At 42.7% G+C, this 22558-nt stretch overlaps 1 protein-coding gene across 1 annotated transcript in view; it reads right to left on the bottom strand.

Annotated features, from left to right (window-relative positions):
• The window catches only part of LOC127424521 (membrane-associated guanylate kinase, WW and PDZ domain-containing protein 1-like), a 75284-nt gene extending 56269 nt beyond the window's left edge, over positions 1 to 19015 (bottom strand). Inside the window, exons 1-7 of the mRNA XM_051669826.1 lie at positions 18958 to 19015; positions 17207 to 17326; positions 16093 to 16302; positions 12402 to 12597; positions 9732 to 9814; positions 6936 to 6971; positions 6499 to 6556 (exon numbers count right to left, since the gene is read on the bottom strand). Coding sequence (XP_051525786.1) covers positions 6499 to 6556; positions 6936 to 6971; positions 9732 to 9814; positions 12402 to 12597; positions 16093 to 16302; positions 17207 to 17326; positions 18958 to 19015 — 761 coding nt within the window. The remainder of the gene's footprint in view (positions 1 to 6498; positions 6557 to 6935; positions 6972 to 9731; positions 9815 to 12401; positions 12598 to 16092; positions 16303 to 17206; positions 17327 to 18957) is intronic.
• Positions 19016 to 22558: the final 3543 nt, after the last annotated feature.

Below are 22558 nucleotides of genomic sequence, written 5' to 3'. Positions count from 1 at the left end.
CATGGAAATTAGGAAGTAATCCCGTTCACTCCGAGACACTTGTTTGGATCCCATGGAAACCAGAAAGAAATTGTTTTTGGTCTGAGATACGGATTCGGATCCCGTGGAAACCAGGAAGTAATGGTGTGTCTAGTGAAATGGAAATCAGGAAGTGTGTTGCCTTCAAGTTAACCTGGGAAGCGTGCAACTCCGAGTCGGGCATTCATTATTACGACATGTCACGCATTCAAGTAGGAAACAAAATACGGAAGAAGCCTAACCTAAACAAATACACATTGAATGGCAGCAAAAGATCCTTTTTTGTTGTTCCAGAGAATAAACACAAGCGAATAAACCTGCATCACTTATACACAACATAAATTATTTATTAATGCATGGTATCTAACAAATTATTAATTAATTTGCTTAAAGGTGCATTCAGTAACTTTTTGCTCGTGTCATCTTGGACTTACAGTGACATCTAGTGTTATGGATTCAGCATCATTTAAAATCAATAGTTCCCTGTCTGTCACTCACTCGACGTTGTGTCGATGTAGTGACACTAGGGGTTCAATCTTGAGAGCCTCAATCACCTTTGCTTAAAATAGAAAAGGCCAATGAAAATTGGCGAGTGGAATTTGCATGCCACTCTCCGCCCCGGACATACGGGTATAAAAGGAGATGGCGTGCATCACTCATTCAGATTTTTGCTTCAGAGTCGAATGCTTGTGTGTTCGTCCTCTCACCTCTTGCTATGCTGCTGGATTTTTATGCCGTATATCAGCGGTCACCCTCGCACGGTTGAGTGCTGCGCTTCCCCTGAGCGCTTCAGCAGCCTGAGTCTGCAGGTGCTAAGAGAGTATATTTCCTTCTAAAAGAGCTTGCGCAAACTCTTGGCGTCTTTTTAAAGATGTCCTTCCACGTTTGCGCTGCTGGATGTGGTCGTTATCTCTCCCCTCCGGATACCCATGAAATCTGCCTCGAGTGCCTTGGGCGCCAGCACGCCGAGGTGGCTTTCGTGGAAGGGTTGTGTTCTCATTGCGAGAACATGCCCATGAGAACGTTGCGGTCGCGGCTCACTTCCGGCCGGGTCAGCAAGCACCGCGGGCAATCTGGAGTGGACATGGGAGTGTTTCCGCCGGCTCAGCCCCCACGGACCTCCCATCCCCCAGCATGCTCGTTCTATCCGGACGAGCTGTCGAGCGATGCAGGCGGTCTGTCTCGGGGCGGGTTTAATGTGACGTTCGCGGCTCGCGACGAGGATGAGCTTTCGGTCGCGGCATCGGAGGGTGGGCTACTGCTATCGGAAGTAGACGAATCTTCTGAGCTCCCGCCCACAGGCGGTAGAGCACAGGGTGAGGCGGACGCTGAGATGGCAGCCATGCTTGCCCGGGCGGCTGCAAACATCGGGCTGAAGTGGAACCGTCCACCCTGCCCTGAGCATTCGCGGCTGGATGATTGGTTTCTGGGCTCGGAGCGCGACTCAAGGCCGCGCCCCACCCCGGTGCCTTTCTTCCTGGAAGGGCACGAGGAGCTAACGAAGTCGTGGAAGGCACCTTTTACTGCCCCTACATGCTTCGCGGGCTCGTCCACTCTGAATATCCTCGACGGCGGAGCGGCTAAAGGATATGTCGAGCTTCCCCAGGTAGAATGCGCCATAGCGGTGCATTTATGCCCGAAGGGCGCAGCCACCTGGCGTGACTGACCAAGGCTCCCTTCCATGGCTTGTAAGTTCTCTTCCTCTATAATGATGAAGGCTTACAAGGCCGCGGGTCAGGCCGCTTCCGCCCTGCACGCCATGGCCATCCTGCAGGTCCACCAGGCCAAGGCGCTAAAAGATCTGCATGAGGGTAGGACCGACTCAGGGCTGATGCAGGAACTGTGCACTGCGACCGACCTTGCCTTACGTGCAACGAAGGTCACGGCGCGCGCCCTGGGCCGGACGATGTCCACGCTTGTGGTCCAAGAGCGGCACCTGTGGCTCAACCTTTCGGAGATGCGTGATGCCGAGAAAGTCCGCTTTCTTGATGCGCCCATCTCCCAAGAGGGGCTTTTTGGCAACACTGTAGGGGATTTCGCCCATCAGTTCTCGAAGGTGAGGAAGCAGTCCGAGGCAATTAAACACATCCTGCTGTGGCACAACCCGGCTGCCTTCAGGCCACCGAGGTCCTGCACCCCATCTGCTTCTTGCCAGAGCTGTTCCCCTGTGGTGCCGGCCCCGGCTCCTGTACCATCGGAGCCCGCCTGCCGGCCTCAGAGAAAAAGATCCTCCCGTGGGAAGTCGGCTTCACCTGCCCATCAGCCGGCCCCCAAGAACCCCAGACTGCTTCGAGGCGGTCCTGACATGGCCTGCCCAGGGATGAGGCAACTACTCCTGACCAGTCTGGCCCAGGGCATCTCTCCAGCCCCACCATCACCCCTGAGCCAGCGTGTGGTGAGTATGACATCGCCGAGTGCCCTCTGGGCCTTGGCACCCACATGGTCAATAAAAGAGCAGTTTCCTCATTCCCTGGGCCAGCGCACTCGCAACGGGCAGATGCTGGAAGTCTTTCCGGTCAATCAGGTGAAAGCGAGTGCTTCCCGTTCCCTCGTTCTCCGTCGAGACAGCTGGCGAACAGGTAAATGTGCTGGTTTCTGGGGCCGCTCACCCGCCCCAGTTATTGGCCACCGTTGCGGGCTTGCGGAGCAGCACGTCCCCCCTGGGCTGTCTTCCAGGTGGGGCGCCTGCTCTGCCTTGCCACAAACCACCCTGCCCGGGTACGGTAAGTCCTGTTGTCCCCCTGGTGCCGCTGTGACGGAGGCTGGAGGCCTGGTAAGAGTTCTCCAGCCCCTCACAGTGGCTCATCAGGACGATTCGCCTCGGCTACGTGATCCAGTTCGCCAGACGCCCGCCCCAGTTCAGTGGCATCCTCTCCACTACGGTGCAGAGCAAGGGTGCCTCCGTCCTCTCGGCAGAAGTTGCCACCCTTCTGGCGAAGGGAGCAATAGAGCCCATCCGCATAGTCGAGTTGCGCAAGGGCTTCTACAGCCCTTATTTTATCGTGCCCAAGAGAGGGGGAGGGTCGCGCCCAATCTTGGATCTGCGTGCCCTGAACAAGGCCTTACACAGGCTTCCATTCAGGATGTTAACGCAGAAGCGCATCCTGGCGTCAGTACAACATCAGGATTGGTTCGCGGCCATCAACCTGAAGGACGCGTACTTTCACGTATTGATCCTTCCTCGACACAGACCCTTTCTTCGGTTTGCCTTCGAGGGACGAGCATACCAGTACAAGGTCCTCCCCTTCAGGCAGAAGGTAGCGGCACCAGTGAAACAATTTCAGAGGCTTTTGGGGCATATGGCATCCTCGGCGACAGTTCTCCCCCTCGGATTGATGCATAGGAGACTGCTTCAGCACTGGCTACAGACTCGAGTCCCAAGGTGGGCATAGCGCCATGGCACCCAGCGTGTAACCATCACACCACAGTGCCATTAGACTTTCAGCCCTTGGTCGGACCTGGCGTTTCTACGGGCAGGTTCTTAGGGTGACGAGCAGCAAGTCCTGTTCGTTGCTCCATACTGGCCCAACCGGACTTGGTTCTCGGATCTGATGCTCCTGACAGGAGCACCTCCCTGGCACATTCCCCTGAGGCAGGACCTTCTCATTCAGGGGCAGGGCATGCTCCAGCACCCACGGCCAGACCTCTGGAATCTCCACGTCTAGCTCCTGGACGGGATGCGGAAGACCTAGCAGGGTTTTATAACCTACGCATAGACCCGGTTTCGACCTGAGTGTTATGCGGTAACAGCAGGTAGACCGGGCGGCTGGTTGGGTGTACACTTGCATTGCGCCTTTCCCCTTTTTTCAAAGATGATAATGTGCGCTTTCTGTCCACAACAGTTCCCCGTACCGGCGAACTCCGGATGCCTCTTTAATTCTTTAGCACTGTTCTGTGACGAACTCAGCAGAGGAGTACGCCACCAAGCCCAGTACTTGTAGTATTCCCGTTTTCAGGTGAGCCCGTGTGCTCAGGCACAGCGCTACATGCGTGGTGATTCCCCCTTGGTAATCCCGTATGAGTTTTCCACTGTTCTGGTTCCCCTTAGGTGAACCCTGTGTTTCCCCTCGTCAGAGCTTTCTCTGCCTCGGCCACTGTACTGCGTACCCTCTCTGTAGAAAGGGTCCCCCTGTGGTATCATTCCATATGTGAACTTCCCTGTTGGTAAGTCCATGTGAGGTATTCTCCACATGCTAACTCCCTCTGGCAGGATGTGGTCTCCGTAGTGCTCTCCTTCCTGGAGAGGGAAGGGCACTTCCCAGCGCTATTCTAGAAAGTGCTCGAAGGGACACTGCTTAACAGCAAATCAGTTAAGACACCACCTGTAGCCTCCTTGGGTAAGTGCCTCCACCCCCCTTACGGCGCTAGGGAGACGCCCTACCTAACTCGCTGGAAGGTCACGATATGGTTGAGCGCTCGTTGCGAGGCACGCAGCAGCTTGCCTGTGTCCACTCTTCCGTACCTCGTGACACGGTTTAGTGCCTGCGGCGTTTCCTACAGGAATCCCTAGTGTCACTACATCGACACAACGTCGAGTGAGTGACAGACAGGGAATGTCTTGGTTACTGATGTAACCTCTGTTCCCTGATGCAGGGAACGAGACGTTGTGTCCCTCCTGCCGCGGCGCTGAACCAGCCGCTGACATGGCCGGGACTCTCTATCAGCTCCTCAGCATAAATCTGAATGAGTGATGCACGCCATCTCCTTTTATACCCGTATGTCCGGAGTGGAGAGTGGTATGCAAATTCCACCTGCCAATTCTCATTGGCCTTTTCTATTTTAAGCAAAGGTGATTGGGGCTCTCAAGATCGAACCCCTAGTGTCACTACATCGACACAACATCTCGTTCCCTCCATATAGGGAACAGAGGTTACATCAGTAACTAAGACGTTTTCAGTCACAGATGCCACCGTTGAAATACACTATTCACAATCAGCCATGATTAATTTAATCCAAGCGTGAGTGTCAAATAACAAGATGTTTACTGAGATTGAGCGAGTCGTATTCAGCTGGTCATGTGATTCTAAAATGGCAGCCCCCATGAGGGTGCCCCTGCCCCATGTAGAATAAAACAGCTTTTATAAGGTTACTGATATGATTAGAGTCCTCAACTCATGTGAGTGCTCATGATTTTATACATATAGTATGTTTCAAAATGACAATTCATTTCTTTAGGAGTAAACTGGAGGTTAAGTCACTCACTAAATAGGGAGCAAGGGAGCGTCCTATATCTTTCTATGCAGCTAAGCGCACTCACTCCTAAAATCTGACCAAAAGTTCAGTTTCAGGCTGCAGATGATGTTTGGATCACTCAACATGTTTGGCAGACATGTGACAATGATAATCAGTACAAAGATTCAGAATTTTATAATGCAAAATTTTATTTTAACATGGTTGGCAGTGATTGGATGATGCTGGACATTATTTTGAATAATAATTATTAATTCAGCTTTACAGAAAATCAGCTTTAATGTCTGTAACATCTGAAAAACTTGAATAGTCAACACTCCTGGACACAAACTATTTGATGAAAAATCTGACTTTCTGTAGCTTGGTATTACTTAAAATTGTACAACTTAGTCCCGCTGTCCACATATGTGGACATCAATTTTTAGGAAAACTATTTGCTCTAGAATTATTATTATTATTTGTATGTTTGTTTATTAGGTGCTACTAGTTACAAGTCAAAAATGGAAACGGAAAATCCACACAGCAGCCACGTGGAGGTTTCAGGAGGTTAAAACAAACCGTGAAGGGCGTCACTGATGACTGTCATATACAGTATAACAAATTAATCATTTTGAAATAAAGTACAGAATTTAAAATCATTTTGCAAAATCATTGCATCCTATCATCTTTCATGTGACATGCCCCTTCCAAAATTCCAACTCGAAAACTTGGGTATTATCTAGAATTCTGAGTTTCCCCACTCGTAAATACAACATCGCTGTGTCATGCGTGTGCTTGAAACTCGCAATGATGATTTTTCTGACTCCACTTGAAGGGCACAGTATCAGTCAGCGATTAGTGTGATTCAGAGGTAGCATTTTCACTGTAAGATTACATTTTTACTCTACTGATGGTTAGGTTTAGGGTTAGGGTTAGGGGGTAGAGTTAAAAAATATGCATTCCTGTTGACTGCATTTTATCATTTTCAACTAAAACTACAACTTGCTTTTGGCGCCACCCTGTGGACATCTGATCCGAACACTGGGGAAATTTGGGGCATTGGTTTGAAATTGGATAAACACAGACTGATTACAGCAGCAGGACTTTCAACCTCCAGTGTGATAAGTCTGCAAAATTACCAGGTTTTACATTTAAAAGCTCAAGAATTGAGCACATAATACATTGGGTATAATAATAGTATTAAAAATTATAGTAGAATTGACTATTAAATTCCATAATTGATGCATTGAATGTAGATTGTTGCACTTTACACCCCTAATTGACTGAAACATGAAGAATACTGACACTTACTCAACATAATAAACTCCATACACTGGATCATCGATCTTCTCCCAGCCATGGGGCAGTTCTGAGCACAGAGAGAATGATTGGAGAATTATATGACACATTCAACATTCTGTCAGTATTCTGGACACCACTTTTACCATTTTTGAGTAATTAAATGTTAGATACTAAATGGTGAGTGCTTTAAAAGTTTGGTCAAAAGACTAGTGTGTATATGGTTCTACTACAGCTAGATGTATGTTAGATGGGAAATGACAACATAGAACTTGCCCATCTCTCCCTATTCAACATCTGTTTCAATATATAGAGTGAATTCATAGTGTAGATGCAGTCTTACATGGTTAGCAAATGCACAAATATCATCACAAGCAGAAATGCCTCTAATGGCTGCTTGAAAGCCTTCAATATTCAATGATAAAAACTGTGACTGTAGAAAAACGTACCGAGATCGTTGTCAAGTTCTTCTGTGTGTACACCCTCTTCTCCAAGAGAAGTGAAGAAATAGAGAAAGACAGAGAGAGAATACGAATACCATGTGAATATGGCACCTCGAATAACAACACATAATTTATAAAAGTGTAGAATCACACTGTTAAACAGTAAAAATCATAAACTTTCTGATGACGGAATAGGATTTGAGTATGTAGAAATACACCAGTATTGTGACATACTATATGGTGACCAGATGTCCCTGTTTTCTGGGGACAGTCCAGATTTTTGACAGTAATCGATTGGAGCTGTCCCTGGAAATGTCCCCGCTTTACTACACGTTCAAAACAGTCCGCAAAGTGAAAATACATGGCAAGAGAGCCCATATTGAAGCTAGCCGATTGTGTGCTGTTTATTTTGACCAACAGAGGGGGCTGCTTGCTGTAGCAGTTTTAAAGGGATAGTTCACCCAAAAATGAAATTCTCTCATCATTTACTCACCCTCATGCTATCTTTCTTTCATCTGCTGAACTCAAATGAAGAGTTTTAGAAGAATTTCTCAGCTCTTTTGGTCCATACAATGCAAGTGACTGGGTGCTTGTCCTCCCTACTGGGCAGGGAGAAGAATTTCTAGCAAAAATGGACTTAAATATTGATCTGTTTCTCACCCACACCTATCATATCGCTTCTGAAGACATGGATTAAAACACTGGAGTCATGTGGATTATTTTATGATGCCTTTATGTGATTTTGTGGAGTGTCAAAATGTTGGCACCCATTCACTTACATTGTATGGACCTGCAGAGCTGAAATATTCTTCTAAAATCTTTGTTTGTGTCTAACAGAAGAAATAAAGTCATACACATCTGGGATGGCATGAGGTTGAGCAAATGATGAGAGAATTTTCATTTTTGGGTGAACTATTCCTTTATGTCATTCATCTTCCTTTACTGATAACTTGTTCATGCCAGTTTTGCCATTAAGAACTGGACCAGGGAGCAATAAAAAAAAAAAAAAAAAAATCACAATCATCGTTATCAGCTTTGAGGTGAGGAACATACAAGCTATGTAATAGCATGGGAAAAATAGATTAAATAATCAAAATAAAAGGTACCTTTATAATTAAGAAAAACAGGTCCATGAGATGCCATATGAGATAACTGATAGGAACAGTTAGGTGAAATAGTGTTATAATTATTTTTATTATTATTATTATTATTATTATACAATATTGAATATCTTTGTGACATGAAGAGAAAAAACCCCAAACAATGAGGCATCTAAGGGGGGCAATCCCCTCTTCAGAAATTAATTTCAGGCCCTGATTTAGCACATAGTGTAAGTGTTTCATATGATTTCAGTTGTAGTGCTGAGGGAAATGGTATTCAAGTGACCTCATTTCTTTTGAATTCCTCTGCCAGTGCCTTTTTTAATTCATAGATGCATGTGAAATTTCAATGACATATATACCACTGAACTAGAAATGTCCGTTTTTCATTTCAGAAATCTGGTCACCTTAACATACTACCACGTGGTTGGAATTGTGTCTTGATAGCACAATAGACCCTCTAATTGCTGTATGTGGATGCTATACACCTAGGAGTTTGCATGTGTAACCGGTCCTGCTCGACCCTCTCCGAACGAGATTCGAACCGGCATCTCTGGCATAGGAGGCGGGCGTGCTAACAAGGAACCTAAAGGCTACAGCCTCAAGCGTCAGTCACTAGTGTGCCTCTTGAGGCCAGGGGAGTGAGGTTTTACACACTGCACAGCACGTACCAGCTGGCTACATGTTAGCATTAGAATTTTACTAAATACATTACCTTAAAATGGATCATTACTAAGCTTTTAGCTTCATATACTCAATTGTGGCAGTTTTAACCTCCACTTGCCTCACCTTAACTGACTATTCTCAACATACTACGCATTCCACATAGAACAGATGTAAACTGAGGCACAGCCACAGTTCTCAGTAAAGGCCTACAATCACCTCACAGCATCACCACCAGATGGCGAATTTCCCTACACTATAATCTCACCGGACTTTATTTTCTATTGAGATTCAGGTAACACTTGACATTAGTGTTCCCTGCCCTACAAAGCCAAAACACTGTAATTACTGAAACCCTGAAATTTAGGAGTGTTTTGATTGTCCAGCCAAATATATTAAATTTTTACACTGTTTTCTCAGAATCTGAGCATAGTTGAACAAACCCCATCTGTAACAGGACAGATCATAGTCTAAGAGACATGATTTCACTTTTAGCTCAGTAAAATAGAACATAAATTGAAACACAAAACCATAAAATTGTCAGCAACTACAGGTCAATGTTGAAGACTGCCCTCTGCTGGTGAATAAACCCTTCTCAGGAGGACTGAACAAACAGATACACATGGAGTAGCTGGTGTTTGTTGCTATAACAGCCTCCATTCTTCAGGGAAGGCTTGCCGCTGGAACGCTGCAGCAGGGATTTACTTGCATTGAGTCAAAACAGCATTAATAAGGTCAGGAACTGATGCCAGTATTAATGCACAAAGTGCATTTGAATTTCAACTTGTCAACAGTAAATGTGGCTGTGAAACCAAATTCATTCATTAGAGGGGGCATCGATGTACAGTAGTGTAAGGATTTGCTAAATGTAGCACTTGTAATGTTATTTAGGCTAGGTTTATCGAAATCTTGCAAAACATGAGAAAACACAAGGTGGTTACAGAAATGTAACCAAATACCTTATGATATCAGTACTGTGGTAAAGAGGCAAAACAAACAAAGCCACAAATCTGATGATCTGCTCTACACATGATTTTACCATCATCCTCACACTCCTCCAGTGGTTTCGGCTGTTTGTCCTGACACCTAGGGTCCATCCATGACGTCGTCTTTGTGTTGTGGCTATAAAAATATAACATAATTTACATGAGTGACAGTTTGGAATAACACTTACTCTGTCAAATAAATAGACTATCAGTTCACTTTAGTTCTTAAAATGTGAGCAGATTTTATTATGACACAGTAATCTTAATCATGTTACTATACCTCAGTTTTTGCTAAATGACTTTTACGTATTGCAGCAGTTTCCTGTTCAAAATGAACACTATTGAGACGCTACAACAACGACTTTCATTAAATTTTTACACAAATCACGAGTAAATTGTCAGATTATCAGTTCATAAACACTTACTTTATGCCCTGTTCCTCACACGATGTTATCTTATGATATCTAAACACTTTTTCTATAGCTCATGACTCATTTTAACATTTGCATTACATAATCAACTACATTTACAAGCTTGTTTGAGTGTGATCAAATTGTGCTGGAGCTCAACTGATAGATGGTTGCACTTGTGATGTAAAGGAGCGGGGTACGAGTCCTGAAGAGCACACCAGTCCACATTTGAGCATAAAGTATCATAGAAGCACCACAAAATGACATGATTGCTTCAATAATTGCATTTTTTTAGGCCGGTTTTGTTGATTTAAAACACGGTGGAGCATTGATCTTAAAAACCTCATCTGTTTGGCAGAACATTTAACTCGCTTTTAGCACTACAGATTGGATATTTCACCTCACTACTGCTGCGATATGTGTAATGAACCACATAACATTCTGCAAAAATGTCATATAATTTTCATAAGATCAGGCTGGGAATTTTTGTACAATACCATGGTATTACCATCTCATACCATCACTGTACCATGGTACCACCACAAAACTTTTGGTACCAATTATGGACATGCAAAACTACATCATTTTCAAAATCAACTAGTCAGTGGGTTGCCTAAACGACTAGTCGATTAATTCGTCTTGAAGAAGCCCTGTATAATTACGCTGGTTTTGCATTCACCTGACCTTGATCAGTGTTTTATAAAAGACGTTTACATAAGACGCAATCGACTGTGCCGACTGTGTTAACCCTATAATGCTGTATTAATCAAATATGATACACAACATTTGACAGCTCCTGTTTCACTCTCTGTTCAAGCTGAAAAGCCAGAAAACATGGTATTTGTGAAAAAAGTGGTGTCAGTGTTTATATCGATCTATTTAAAATGGTGTCAGACTTGTGCGAAAAGTGACTCTTATGTTGGGATAAATGACAGCTTATTTTAATAAAGTAAAAGTGACAGTAATGATTATATTTTTACTGATATTTTAAAATGAGCATTTGATGAATATAAGCAACTAAAGCTTGGTTAAAATTTTGTATATTGTTTTATTGAAAAAGCATGTTGAATTTACATGTATCAAATATGATACAACAGGCTTTTGAGGTATCTCTCAATCACCATTACATTCCATTCATGCCCACAATAAAACATTTTTTATTTAAATCGCAGACCGTTGAAAATTCTGACATACATTCATAAGATATATTTAAAGTGTGAGCTAATATTTCTGTGCCGTCTGCTCTGTCATTATAAAGATCTCATTATTTTACATTACAAGCTATTATTATGTCATCTAACCATAAGTTCCTGAGACACAGTGAAAAAAGTTTTACAATTTCCCTTTTTTAAATGTCAATATAGTATTTGGTGCATAAAATACATATAATAAAATTGATTATTGAAAAAACATATATTTTATTCATATAGTATTTGATGTGCTGAATTGAACTGTTATACATTTCAGTCCATATTTATAGAGCAAGGAGAGGAAGCTGTCATGGCCAAACTCTCAAACATTTGGTATCTCTGAAAAGCCCAGAGAGTCCTCTGATAATACCCCAGGATTTACCACTGTAGTATGCATGGGCTAAGAAAAATCTTAAATAACAAATGTCCTATACAAAAATGAATTGCTGTGCCTCAGGAGAATAACGACCTTTAAAGCCTAAAGAATCAAATATGATACATAAAAAAAAAAATTAAAAAAATAAAATTGTAATTTCTTTTTTTTTTTTTTTTTTACGATTTCTTTTTATTTTTTGTCTAATTGTACTAAAACAGTTAAATGCTAAAAAAAAAATAATAATAAAAAAGAATTTTCTGACAATTCTTTCATATGTCAGGCTTTTTTTGAAAAATATGCTTAAAATGATAAAACTCACATGAGAAGAAGACTCTAAAAGCTGCATATTTCTACATATAGAAACATTGGACACTTTCCCTTGTGGAATAAATTACTCATATGACTCAGAATAGCACATCGAGAAATGAGAACTTCTGTTTTTGCATGATGCTACATATGCGTTAGAAGGTGTCAGAGCAACATTAACATAAATTTTACTGAGCGACTTTTCAGAAAGGGTTTTACCATAAAAACTCTACAAAACTAACAGCTTAAGCACAGCTTTTAAAGTCGCTAAAAATATCAACAACAAAAAAAGATAATTTCATTAAAAAATACAAAATATCGGCCAATTTATCTGACCACTATCTAGCACTACTCATCCAAAGTACCAGGATAACCCATGTTATTTCAGTATGGAAGACTCCTCAAAAGTCTCAACATTTCAGTTGTTAATGTGTTTCGTACTCTATGAAGTAGATCTCTCCATTCTCAGTGAAGGCCATCTCCCAGTTGTCCGGCAGCGGTCCGAGCGGGTCCTTGTCCGGCGGCAGCGTGGGGGGGTGTTTGGAGGTGGCTGTTGGGGGCGCCGCCACGTTGTTCAGCACATAGGTGGGGGCATTCTCTCGCACCACGCCATGCACCTCCGGACAGCTCGAGTCTCCTGTACATAACAGTGGAGAAGGAAAGAGACTACGCGCTAAAAACTCTGGGTACAAATACAGGAGGACGTGGGAAGAGACACAAAACACTATTTATATTTCCATGCAAAAAATAAATCACAATCTCAAAGCAGCAAACAATTGCACATAATCTCTGGCTCTGCTCCAAAAGCTGTCTTGCTGTCTATATAGGCAGCTAAAGGCAGCATCCTGAAATGGAACCTCATAACAACTTTTTTGAAGCGCTCCACATAGAAAGCAACTATGTGTGTCAGACAAACAGGCTAGTGCGTTCACAAGAAGCACACAAGACACAAACACGATTGATTTCAATAGAGTTTGATATTAGCATGTAGCTAAGCTAACGTAGTGTAAAAATACATAGCACACATAAAAACTGGGTAAAACAGTAAATGTTTAATTGGATTAAACCATGTATTATTGATGTATCATTTATCATCATTTAGCATTTTGTTATTGAACAAAATATAAATTGATTTCAATACTGTTTGATGTTAGCATGTTGCTAAGCTAATGCCACATATCTCTAATACATATAAAAATGCATTGCTCACAAAGATTGGGTAAACAGTCAACTGAACCACTTATTATTAAATGTTGGTACTGAATAAAATATAAATTGATTTCAATACGGTTTGATGTTAGCATGTTCCTAAGCTAATGGCACATAAAAAAAAAAAGTGTAAAAATGCACTGCACAAACAAATATTGGGTAAAATAATTCATCTGAATAAGATATAACTTGTTTTTTTAAATTAAAATTGCTTGGTATAAATTAGATTTATAATAAACATTTATTTTGCTTCGTCCACCATTTTGGAGTTTTTCCACTGAGCTCATAGCAATGCAAATATGATTATCTTTGTGAAGGATACATGCAATGCTGCCAAAAAAGTACCTTAGAAGGAAGCATAATTACTGTATGTCGCCTACCTTTTTAGGTACAGATTTTGCATATGTATGATAACTTGAAATGCTGCCAACGTAGGCAGCTCACCATATTTTGGAACAGAGCCTCTGTCACATACATGTTCGCTACCAGGGCTGGCTCTTAAAGCGATTCTTTGTGGTGCTGGCCCATTGCCTGTGACTCCAACTGAGACAGGTTTCAGTGAGCAGAGATGCCAGCAGCATGCTAATACAGCTACTGCGATCTATTCACACACACACACACACACACACACACACACACTCACTCAGTGCCTTTATAGATGACATCGAATGTCTGTTCACATCAGCCAAAGAGAAGACATGTACACCCACACACACACACACCCACACACACACACCCACCCACACCCACACCCCCACACACACCCCCACACACACCCCCACACACACCCCCACACACACCCCCACACCCACACAAATGAGAATGTGGCCAAATACCTCTGAAAAATACAACATACTGCCGTTCAGGCTTATAAAAACCTTCAACATGTAATACACTGGAATACTAAATTATGAGAAATGGGAGGAAATTATTTAGATTCAAACTGACCCTTCACTAAGCCCGCCTCAAATAAGTTACTGACAAATCATATCTTAGCAACTGTTGCTGTCTGCCATATTATCAGACAAGTTTCTTTTTTTAATGTAGGTCTATGGAAGTCCTTTTTTTTATTAGGGCTGTTGATTTAATGTGTTCATTCAGTGCGATTTATTACATAACCACATTACAAAAATTAACACAATTAATCGTGCTCCCGGACCGTAATAAGGAATATTCCTACCATTGGAGCAATTAAAGCTTGAAGTTGCACCTTCATGTTTTTACGAGTCTCATTTAGCAGAGGGCAGTCAGCACAACTCCAGCTGCACAGACAACAAACCACATTCACTGACAGCAGACACACAAAATTAGGACACGTTCTTGCGTTCAAACACAGCTGGTCAGAGCGTAATTCCGAATGCAGGAATTTCAAGACATGTTTTTTTTGTATTATTATTTGAAACTTTGTACAACTTGACACAGTGACATAAAAATGCTGTGTTTAAAACGCGACACAACCAAAGTGACTGACGCATGTGTACATAGACACGTCTTTAGGAAAGCGAAGACTTAACACTCTTAGTAGCGGATTTAGGCATAGGCGATGTGCAGTTGCCCAGGGCGGCATCTTGCGGGGGGCGGCACGAGGCACCCACACAGACCCCCCCACCCAGGTCAACAACTTTGGCGCCGTGTTGAAGTGGGTTTCGCCCAAGGCGCCATACAACCACATACTGTATTAAGTTGCATTTCCTTTCAAATATTAATCAGCTTTTCATGTCATTTTTCAATCTGAGTCACTGTTTCTGCATTTTATTATTATTTTACAATTTTGTTAAAAATTACAACAGAATGCTTTGCAGTGTCACACTTCATTCCAGCCCATGTAATAATAATATCCATTAAACTTTTACTATTGTATGAGCACATTTTATGGATGTTCAGGGAAACGTTTAGTGAAGGTTCTGTAATGCTTGTCTGAGGGGCTAACTGTAATCAAGTGGGCGGAGCTTAACGAAGTGTCAATTATAAAATAGAGTTGCAGTCCTGGATGCTGACGGGTTAATCAAACGTTCCAGTTGTGCTAAACTACACAGTAAGTAACAGCTATGACCTCAAATCTAGCCACTGCACAGCACCCCTAGAGACCCACCATTAACCTTAGTATACATGTCAGGAACTAAGTGAAAAAGTCACTTCATGAATTTGTTTCATAAAACAATTTTTTTTAACAGTTCTGTCTTTTATTATTCGGGACTAATCATGCCTAACAGCATCCTTTAAGGTGCAAAGATGCTTAAAACTGAAGAGTGCTGAATTTATCAATGTTAAAATACTTTCTAATTTCACAGCTTAATGTGGATAGAAACTACAAGTGAGCCATTAGTTTAAGTATCCTGACCAGCCCGACACGGCAACATTGGCTCAACCTGTGGAGTAAGTCTGGGACAGAACTCTTTATTTATGTGACCAATGGATGACAAACGATTGTTCAGGAAGCCTGTTTGAAAACAGTGAGTATTTTTGCAGTTTTGTTTGTTGTCGTAAGAGAGGCACAGCAATTACACACTTTAATTACACCTTTAATTAGAACACCATAGTTTTTGAAATTCACACACAAAACAAAACAAAAAAAGATATAACTTACAACTATCAAATATTACTACTGTGGAACAAATTGAATTACAACTTTGAAATGTGGCAAATGGTTAACTTAAACTAGTGAATATGTGCACTCTCTCTCTCTCTCTCACACACACACACACACACACACACAAAAACACACACACACGCACGCACACACACACAGAAAAGAGGCCCCTTGATTTCAGCACATGATTTGATTATTCACACACACTCTTAGGAGCCAGCTGGGGCTGCCAAAAACTCACACAAAGAAAATCACCATTAACACACACACACACACACACACACACCACCATCAACTCTTGCATGCAGTCCGGAAGCAGATGCGTACACACACCTGTAAACGTGTTGTTCATGCCTGCGGTGGTGTGTGCATCCTCCTGCAGCTGTGTATGCGCTACTCCTGCATGGTGCATGCGACTGTAAGACAAGCTGCGCTTGGACGAGGAATTCTGGGAACCAGTGAAACTGTGTCGCAACGCATCATGGGGAATCACTGTCCTACTGAGAGACTCGTTGGGCAGCTGGGGCGGCCCATAATAGTTACCTAGGCAACCAGGAACCAGGAATTAATATGCTTCAAAAGAAAGAGTGACAGAGCAACAAAGAGAGAGAAGAGAGAGAGAGAGAGAGAGAGAGAGAGAGAGAGAGAGAGAGAGATTTGTATAAAGAAAGGCCTATTTATTTTGAATCTTTGGAAAACAGTATGATTTCAAACAAAGAACATATTGTACAAAGAAGCAGATTTTTAAATTGTTTTACATATAAACAATTACATACTTATTATAACACTGACTTTGATTCGGCAGACTAAAGCTTTCAAAAATATTATAATTCTTTTTAAAACAAAAATGCTTCACTATGTATTTTTTCAAACATAACCCAATTTTATGCCAAACTACAGTATTTCAGCTGCTTTTCCAAGAACTTATAATGAGGCTTTTTTTCCTCATGATGATGTCAGGACGGTTACACCAACATGCCATTATTTGTTTTTATGCCCTTTTCATTTAGAAATTGAAAACATAATTGAAGAGGCGTATTGAGGTCATTGTCTGTATCAGTTGCATTGCTAATGTATTTCTGAATATGTTAAGAAATCTTGAAAAAAAAGAGCATCACAACATTTGAGTTTCATCGAAACATTTGGGTGATTCTAATGAAACCTGTCAAAAAAAAAAATCATACTGTACCCCAAATCAATACAAAAACAATATGAAATTATAATTTGAATAAAGAAAATGAAGCCTAGATTAAGGACCATTAAGACTTTTTGCATTGTGACAATATTTCAGGACAATTAAGCACATAATTGCCCAAAAAGTTCTCATTCAGTTTTTTGGATTTGGTCTAATTGGAGCCCATCTCTGTAAGAGCACAGTGCAGCAGATAATATGTGAGCTTCCACTCTTAAAGTTTGTTGTGGCGTTTGAAAGAAAATGTTCCCATACCTTCATATGTTCCTGTCTCTAACAACCCCTCACTCCGTTCCAACTTCAGGAAATCCTCCACAGACAGGAAGCTGTAATCCACACCGTGAAGCTCACCGTCACGAGGAGGACGGGTCGTACCTACAAGAGCAACAAACATTACAACACAATCAAAAATGTCAAGACTATATCACAGAAACTCAACTCTAAAATTCACAGTTATTACCATGCTGGGAAAAAAACAAAAAACAAACAAACAGCTGGTTTAAGCTGGCTTAGCTCTGGTCTCCTAGACTGACCAGCTGACAGATACCCCAAAACCCCTCTAAAACCATCAAACTAGACCAGCTGGACCAGGTTTCGAGTCCAGCTAACCACCTGAGGCTGCTTAAGATGTTATTGTCAGCAGGGACATTGATTAAAAGACTAAAACGCTTTCAATGAACTCATGAATGAATCAATCAAGTAACTCTGACTGAAGAATAAAACAGAAACAGGCCTACAGTATAGTAAACCTGAGCATGTGGTCAGTGTACTGTGAGGCGCTCTGGATAAACACTTCAAGTTGTCACACATACATTAGAGAATCACAGAGCGAAAATAGTAGATGAATCAACGGATATCCGGTTCACATTAATTCCTACAAACTACAAGCAGAAAAAACAATAGCCAGTAACCTCTTTTACACATGAAAACCATTAAATTGTAGTAAAATTGCCGGATTTTCTTCTCTAAATGTACAAAATCTGCTATTTACACACGCAACGGCTTTCCATCTTTTATTTGTTTTGCTACCATTCACACATCAGCACCAAAATGCCATTGAACTCGTTGATGTAATTTGCCAGAAAATGAGCATTTAACTGTTAAGCTGATAGCCAGGCTTCTGGTTCTGTGTATACTTTGTTCCCCAAGGAGGTCAGCACATTATGTCTGATATCTCCTTGAGATGGCCACTATCTCACAAGCAAATGAAAGCTCGCAATAGCGCTCTTGTCACGAGTCAAACGCGCTCAAACCTTTTGATACAGCTGCCAACTTGCTGCGTGTCTGTCTCAAATTAAGGGGAGCTTGTGGCAAAAATGCTAAAATCATAAAATGCTCCCAAAATGTAAAATGTGGAAGTAAAAAAATGCCCTCGTAATGAATTCTTCTGTTTTTTATTTGTAACCGGTGTAGACTGACTTGTTCTGTGTAACACCCTAACCAAACTTTTACTCTCAACACACAGTGAAAGGTTCTCGCTGCTGAACTTCTCATTGAGTAAAAGATCGATCTTGGAATTTATATCTAAGTTCTGATTACCATTGTCCCATGTCTGCCAAACATGTTGAGTGGTCCAAACATCATCTGCAGCCTGAAACTGAACTTTTGGTCGGATTTTAGGAGTGAGTGCGCTTAGCTGCATTGGAAAGCTATAGGATGCTCCCTTGCTCCCTGTGTAGTGAATGACTTAACCTCCAGTGTGCTGTCTGTCTGCACTGGTCTCAGAACAGTTGGAAATGCACCTTATTTTCATCCTAACTCCATATACAGCCTCTGAAATCAACATTGTTCAGCTTTTGGATGAACCCATTGATTCGCAATATGATAATGCACAGTGAATAAAGGATTTCTAAAGAAAAAAGCGCTAAAGTAAACTTTAGTGTACATTGTGTTTAGCAGTGTGGCTATCTCGATATATCACTCAAATTTAAAAAATGGCAAATTGGATTAAACTAGAGACTCTAATCTTTTAACTCAAACAGGTTTCAATGTAAAAACGTTCTTACCAGACGTAGTTTTGTTGGTATTTCTCCGAAAGACAAACTCCGCTGTGATCAGCGCCATGTTGTTTTGTCACAACACTTTACCGACAGCCTAGAGTCTTCTGAACTGAGAGCAGTCAGTTTAAATTAAATTAAATTTTGGATTGCATAAAGCGAAGACAAAACAAAATTAACACAATGTTGCACGAGGTTAAAATAAAACCATGTTTCTGGATTATCATCTTTAGTTTACTTCAGATATTTCCTTTTATTAAATCATTGGAGATTGTCATATGACTGGCGTAATAGCTTTAACTGAGGGCTAGTTTAATGCTTTCCCATTCAAAATGCAGAACATTTCTAAATGTCTTTTGTGAATGGTGTTTTTTTTTTTTTTTTGCCCATCACCTTATATTTAAATCTGTATTTAAATATTTTTCTACACTAGATGAATGGCTTTGACCATTCTCATTCATCTCACACTGCTTTAAAAGACATGATATGAAGTTCAAACTCTATATAGGAGACCTCCATTGTGTTTCATTCAGCTGTGCCGTTTACTTTTGTTTTGAAGGTGTCCTGGACCGTTTTTGCACCCATCTGTACTATATTTAACTGTTGGTCTTTTGTAAACATGCACTATATGGATGTCTTTGATCGTTTTGATACGTTTCCGGCAATGTGCGGCGTGTTTTAAGCGGTATAAGTGCAACTTTTAAAAACACATCTCATTCTGTTGCTGCCACTGACTGGGAAAAACACATGCAGTCCTGTCTGTAAACAAACACGGAAGATGTGAGATGTGAAGACCAGCGTCTCTGCTTTGTCCTGATGAAGCACCCAACATCACCGTGGACTGCATTACATTTGCGTATTCAGAACATTTCAGCGTGGATTGTATGTTTTCGGCTCATATCAGCGAGGACTGCTTGTGAAACTGTCACAATACGATTCAAGCTTTGCAAAGGAACTGTTTTTGAAAGATGCGGCAGTTAAACACTACCGAACCCATAAGTAAACAGTTTTATTCACAAATATTTCTAATGTCATGACTGTTTTAAAGTTGCTGTGCTTGAGTGAACATTTTGATGCCTTCAGATGAAATTTGTTGGCTGTACATTATGTGTTAACCCTGAATGTAGTTTTATAAATAATGTGAAGCTTGTTCATTTTCTTCCGATTGAGTTTCAAATATGTCTGTATTTGAGGGGCTGGACAATGTTAGCCAATCAGAACAGTAGACGTTTACACTGAAGTCTTAAAGGGCCAGATAGCTCAAAACCGAGAGTTTCATACAGAGGGCCAGAGACAGGGTGGAAAACGTCTAGGTTACTGTTGTAACCCCCATTCCCTGATGGAGGGAACGAGACGTTGTGTTGATGTAGTGACACTAGGGGTCACTCTTGGGAGCCCCAAACACCTCTGATGTTTGAGAAAAGGCCAATGAAAATTGGCAAGTGGAATTTGCATGCCACTCCCCTGGACATACAGGAATAAAAGGAGCTGGTGTGCAACCACTCATTCAGGTTTGTGCTGAGGAGCCGAGACAGAGTCCCGGCGATCAAAGCAGGTAGTTCAGTGTTGTGGCAGGAGGGACACAATGTCTCGTTCCCTCCATCAGGGAACGGGGGTTACAACAGTAACCTAGACGTTTCCTATCTGTCACTCACTCGACGTTGTGTCGATGTAGTGACACTAGGGGTCCTATACGAAATGCCACAATCAGCTGAACAGTGTTACATGGATCGGTGGTGCAGGTGCAGGTGCAGGTGCAGGCAGGCCAATGCGTGGCAAGTAACAAGTGCACCGGCCCCATCGTATCCTTCCCAACACCCCATGTACGTCGTAAGGACCCTCGCCCCCCGAAAGCATAAAAGGGGGGTCAGCTGGTTCGGCCTTTTCTCTTCTTTCTTCTCCTGGAGAAAGACTCGCTTGATTCAGCTGGGGCCAAATGTATTCGAGTCAGGGTAGATGTCCTTGAAAGAGGACACTGCGGAGACCTGCATCCTGCCCGAAGGGGAGGTAATGTGAGGAGAATACGTCATATGGACTTACCAGACTGGAAGTATCACATTGGAAAAGCCCTGCGGTAGGTCCTACCCGGAGGGGCGGAGTTTCTACAGCACAGCGACGGGGCAGAGGAAGCTCTGCCCAAGGGGAGACATGGGTCTACCATCAGGGAGACCGTACAGTGGAAGATTACATCATATGGTATAAGGCCCGCCCCGCGGCACTGTAAACCTTCGCCGTTAGAGACGCTCCGACCCCAGGAACCAATCAACAAGCCGTGAGGGTTCAGGGCAGGGTGGAGGGTTCCGCTCTAGCCTGACACTCGCGGCAGCCCAGGCAAGCATGGCCGTCAGCTTGGCATCAGCCTCAGACTGGCCGACCACACCCAAAGGCGGAAGCCCAGCCGAGTCCTCCGCATCGGACTGAAGCAGCCTGCTCTCCGATGCTGCTATCAAAATCTCATCCTCTTCCTGAGCGCCGATTGAGAGGTCGAACCCGCTCTGAGGTGGGTCAACTGACTCATCCCAGAACTCAACCGGGGCAAATGAGCATGCTGGGGAATGGGAGGTCCGTGGGGATTCACCCAGCGGAGTTACTTCCATTGAAGTCCCCAAATCGCCCCAAGCACTAACCATCGCGTTCTTGTGCCCACAGGCAGAAGAACCGGGGCGGGGAGCGGCTGGAGTGGCTTTCCCTCTGAGGAAGGAAAGCCGCGAACGCAATGTGGCCATGGTCATGTTCTCGCAGTGCGGACATGAACCATCAGCGTGTCTGGAGCCCAGACACTTAAGGCAGCGATCATGACCGTCAGAAGTGGTGAGATAACGACCACAACCAGGATCTGCACATAACCGGAAAGTCATCTTTAAAAAGATGCTTTCCATCAGTGCCCACTCTTATAGGGAATATATACTCTTTTCAGGGAGAAATATACGCCCAGGGGCGTTCTCCGCACTTATCTGTGCGAGAGAGGGAGAAACCGCTGTGATGCGCCATAAAATCCAGCAGCCGTGGAGATTGCTCTTTGATTTCTACAGAGCTGAATGGATTGGCAGTGGAATACTGAATGAGTATCTGAATGAGTGGTTGCACACCAGCTCCTTTTATACCCGTATGTCCGGGGGAGTGGCATGCAAATTCCACTCGCTAATTTTCATTGGCCTTTTCACAAACATCAGAGGTGTTTGGGGCTCCCAAGAGTGATCTCTATTGTCACTACATCGACACAACATCGAGAGAATGACAGATAGGGAACTATCATATCGTCACTGTCCGATAAAGAAAAAATCATGTATCTCCACTTTTGGCAGTTTTGACTTTTTACCATAGACGGAATACACCGAATGACCTCATCCTACTGTTTGAATTGTGAATCGAAATGACCAATGGAAAGATGTTTAATCAGGCTATCTGCTTAACAAGTATGTCCACTTGCCTTGAGAAGTGTCCATCAAAACCATGCATGTCCCATCCTTATGTTTTGAAGAGCACCAAATAATTAACCTCAGCTGTCCGGCTGAAGTGTAGTGAAGAGACTGCCTACATCACATGGCTCTATTATCTCCCTGACAACCAAAGTCATTCATGCATGCACAATGTCAGGTGGCTTTAAAAA

The sequence above is a fragment of the Myxocyprinus asiaticus genome, chromosome 33, assembly GCF_019703515.2.
Source record: "Myxocyprinus asiaticus isolate MX2 ecotype Aquarium Trade chromosome 33, UBuf_Myxa_2, whole genome shotgun sequence".
NCBI classification, from domain to species: Eukaryota; Metazoa; Chordata; class Actinopteri; order Cypriniformes; family Catostomidae; genus Myxocyprinus; species Myxocyprinus asiaticus.
Note: the sequence above shows the minus strand (reverse complement) of the source record. Positions and strands in the feature narration are given on the sequence as shown.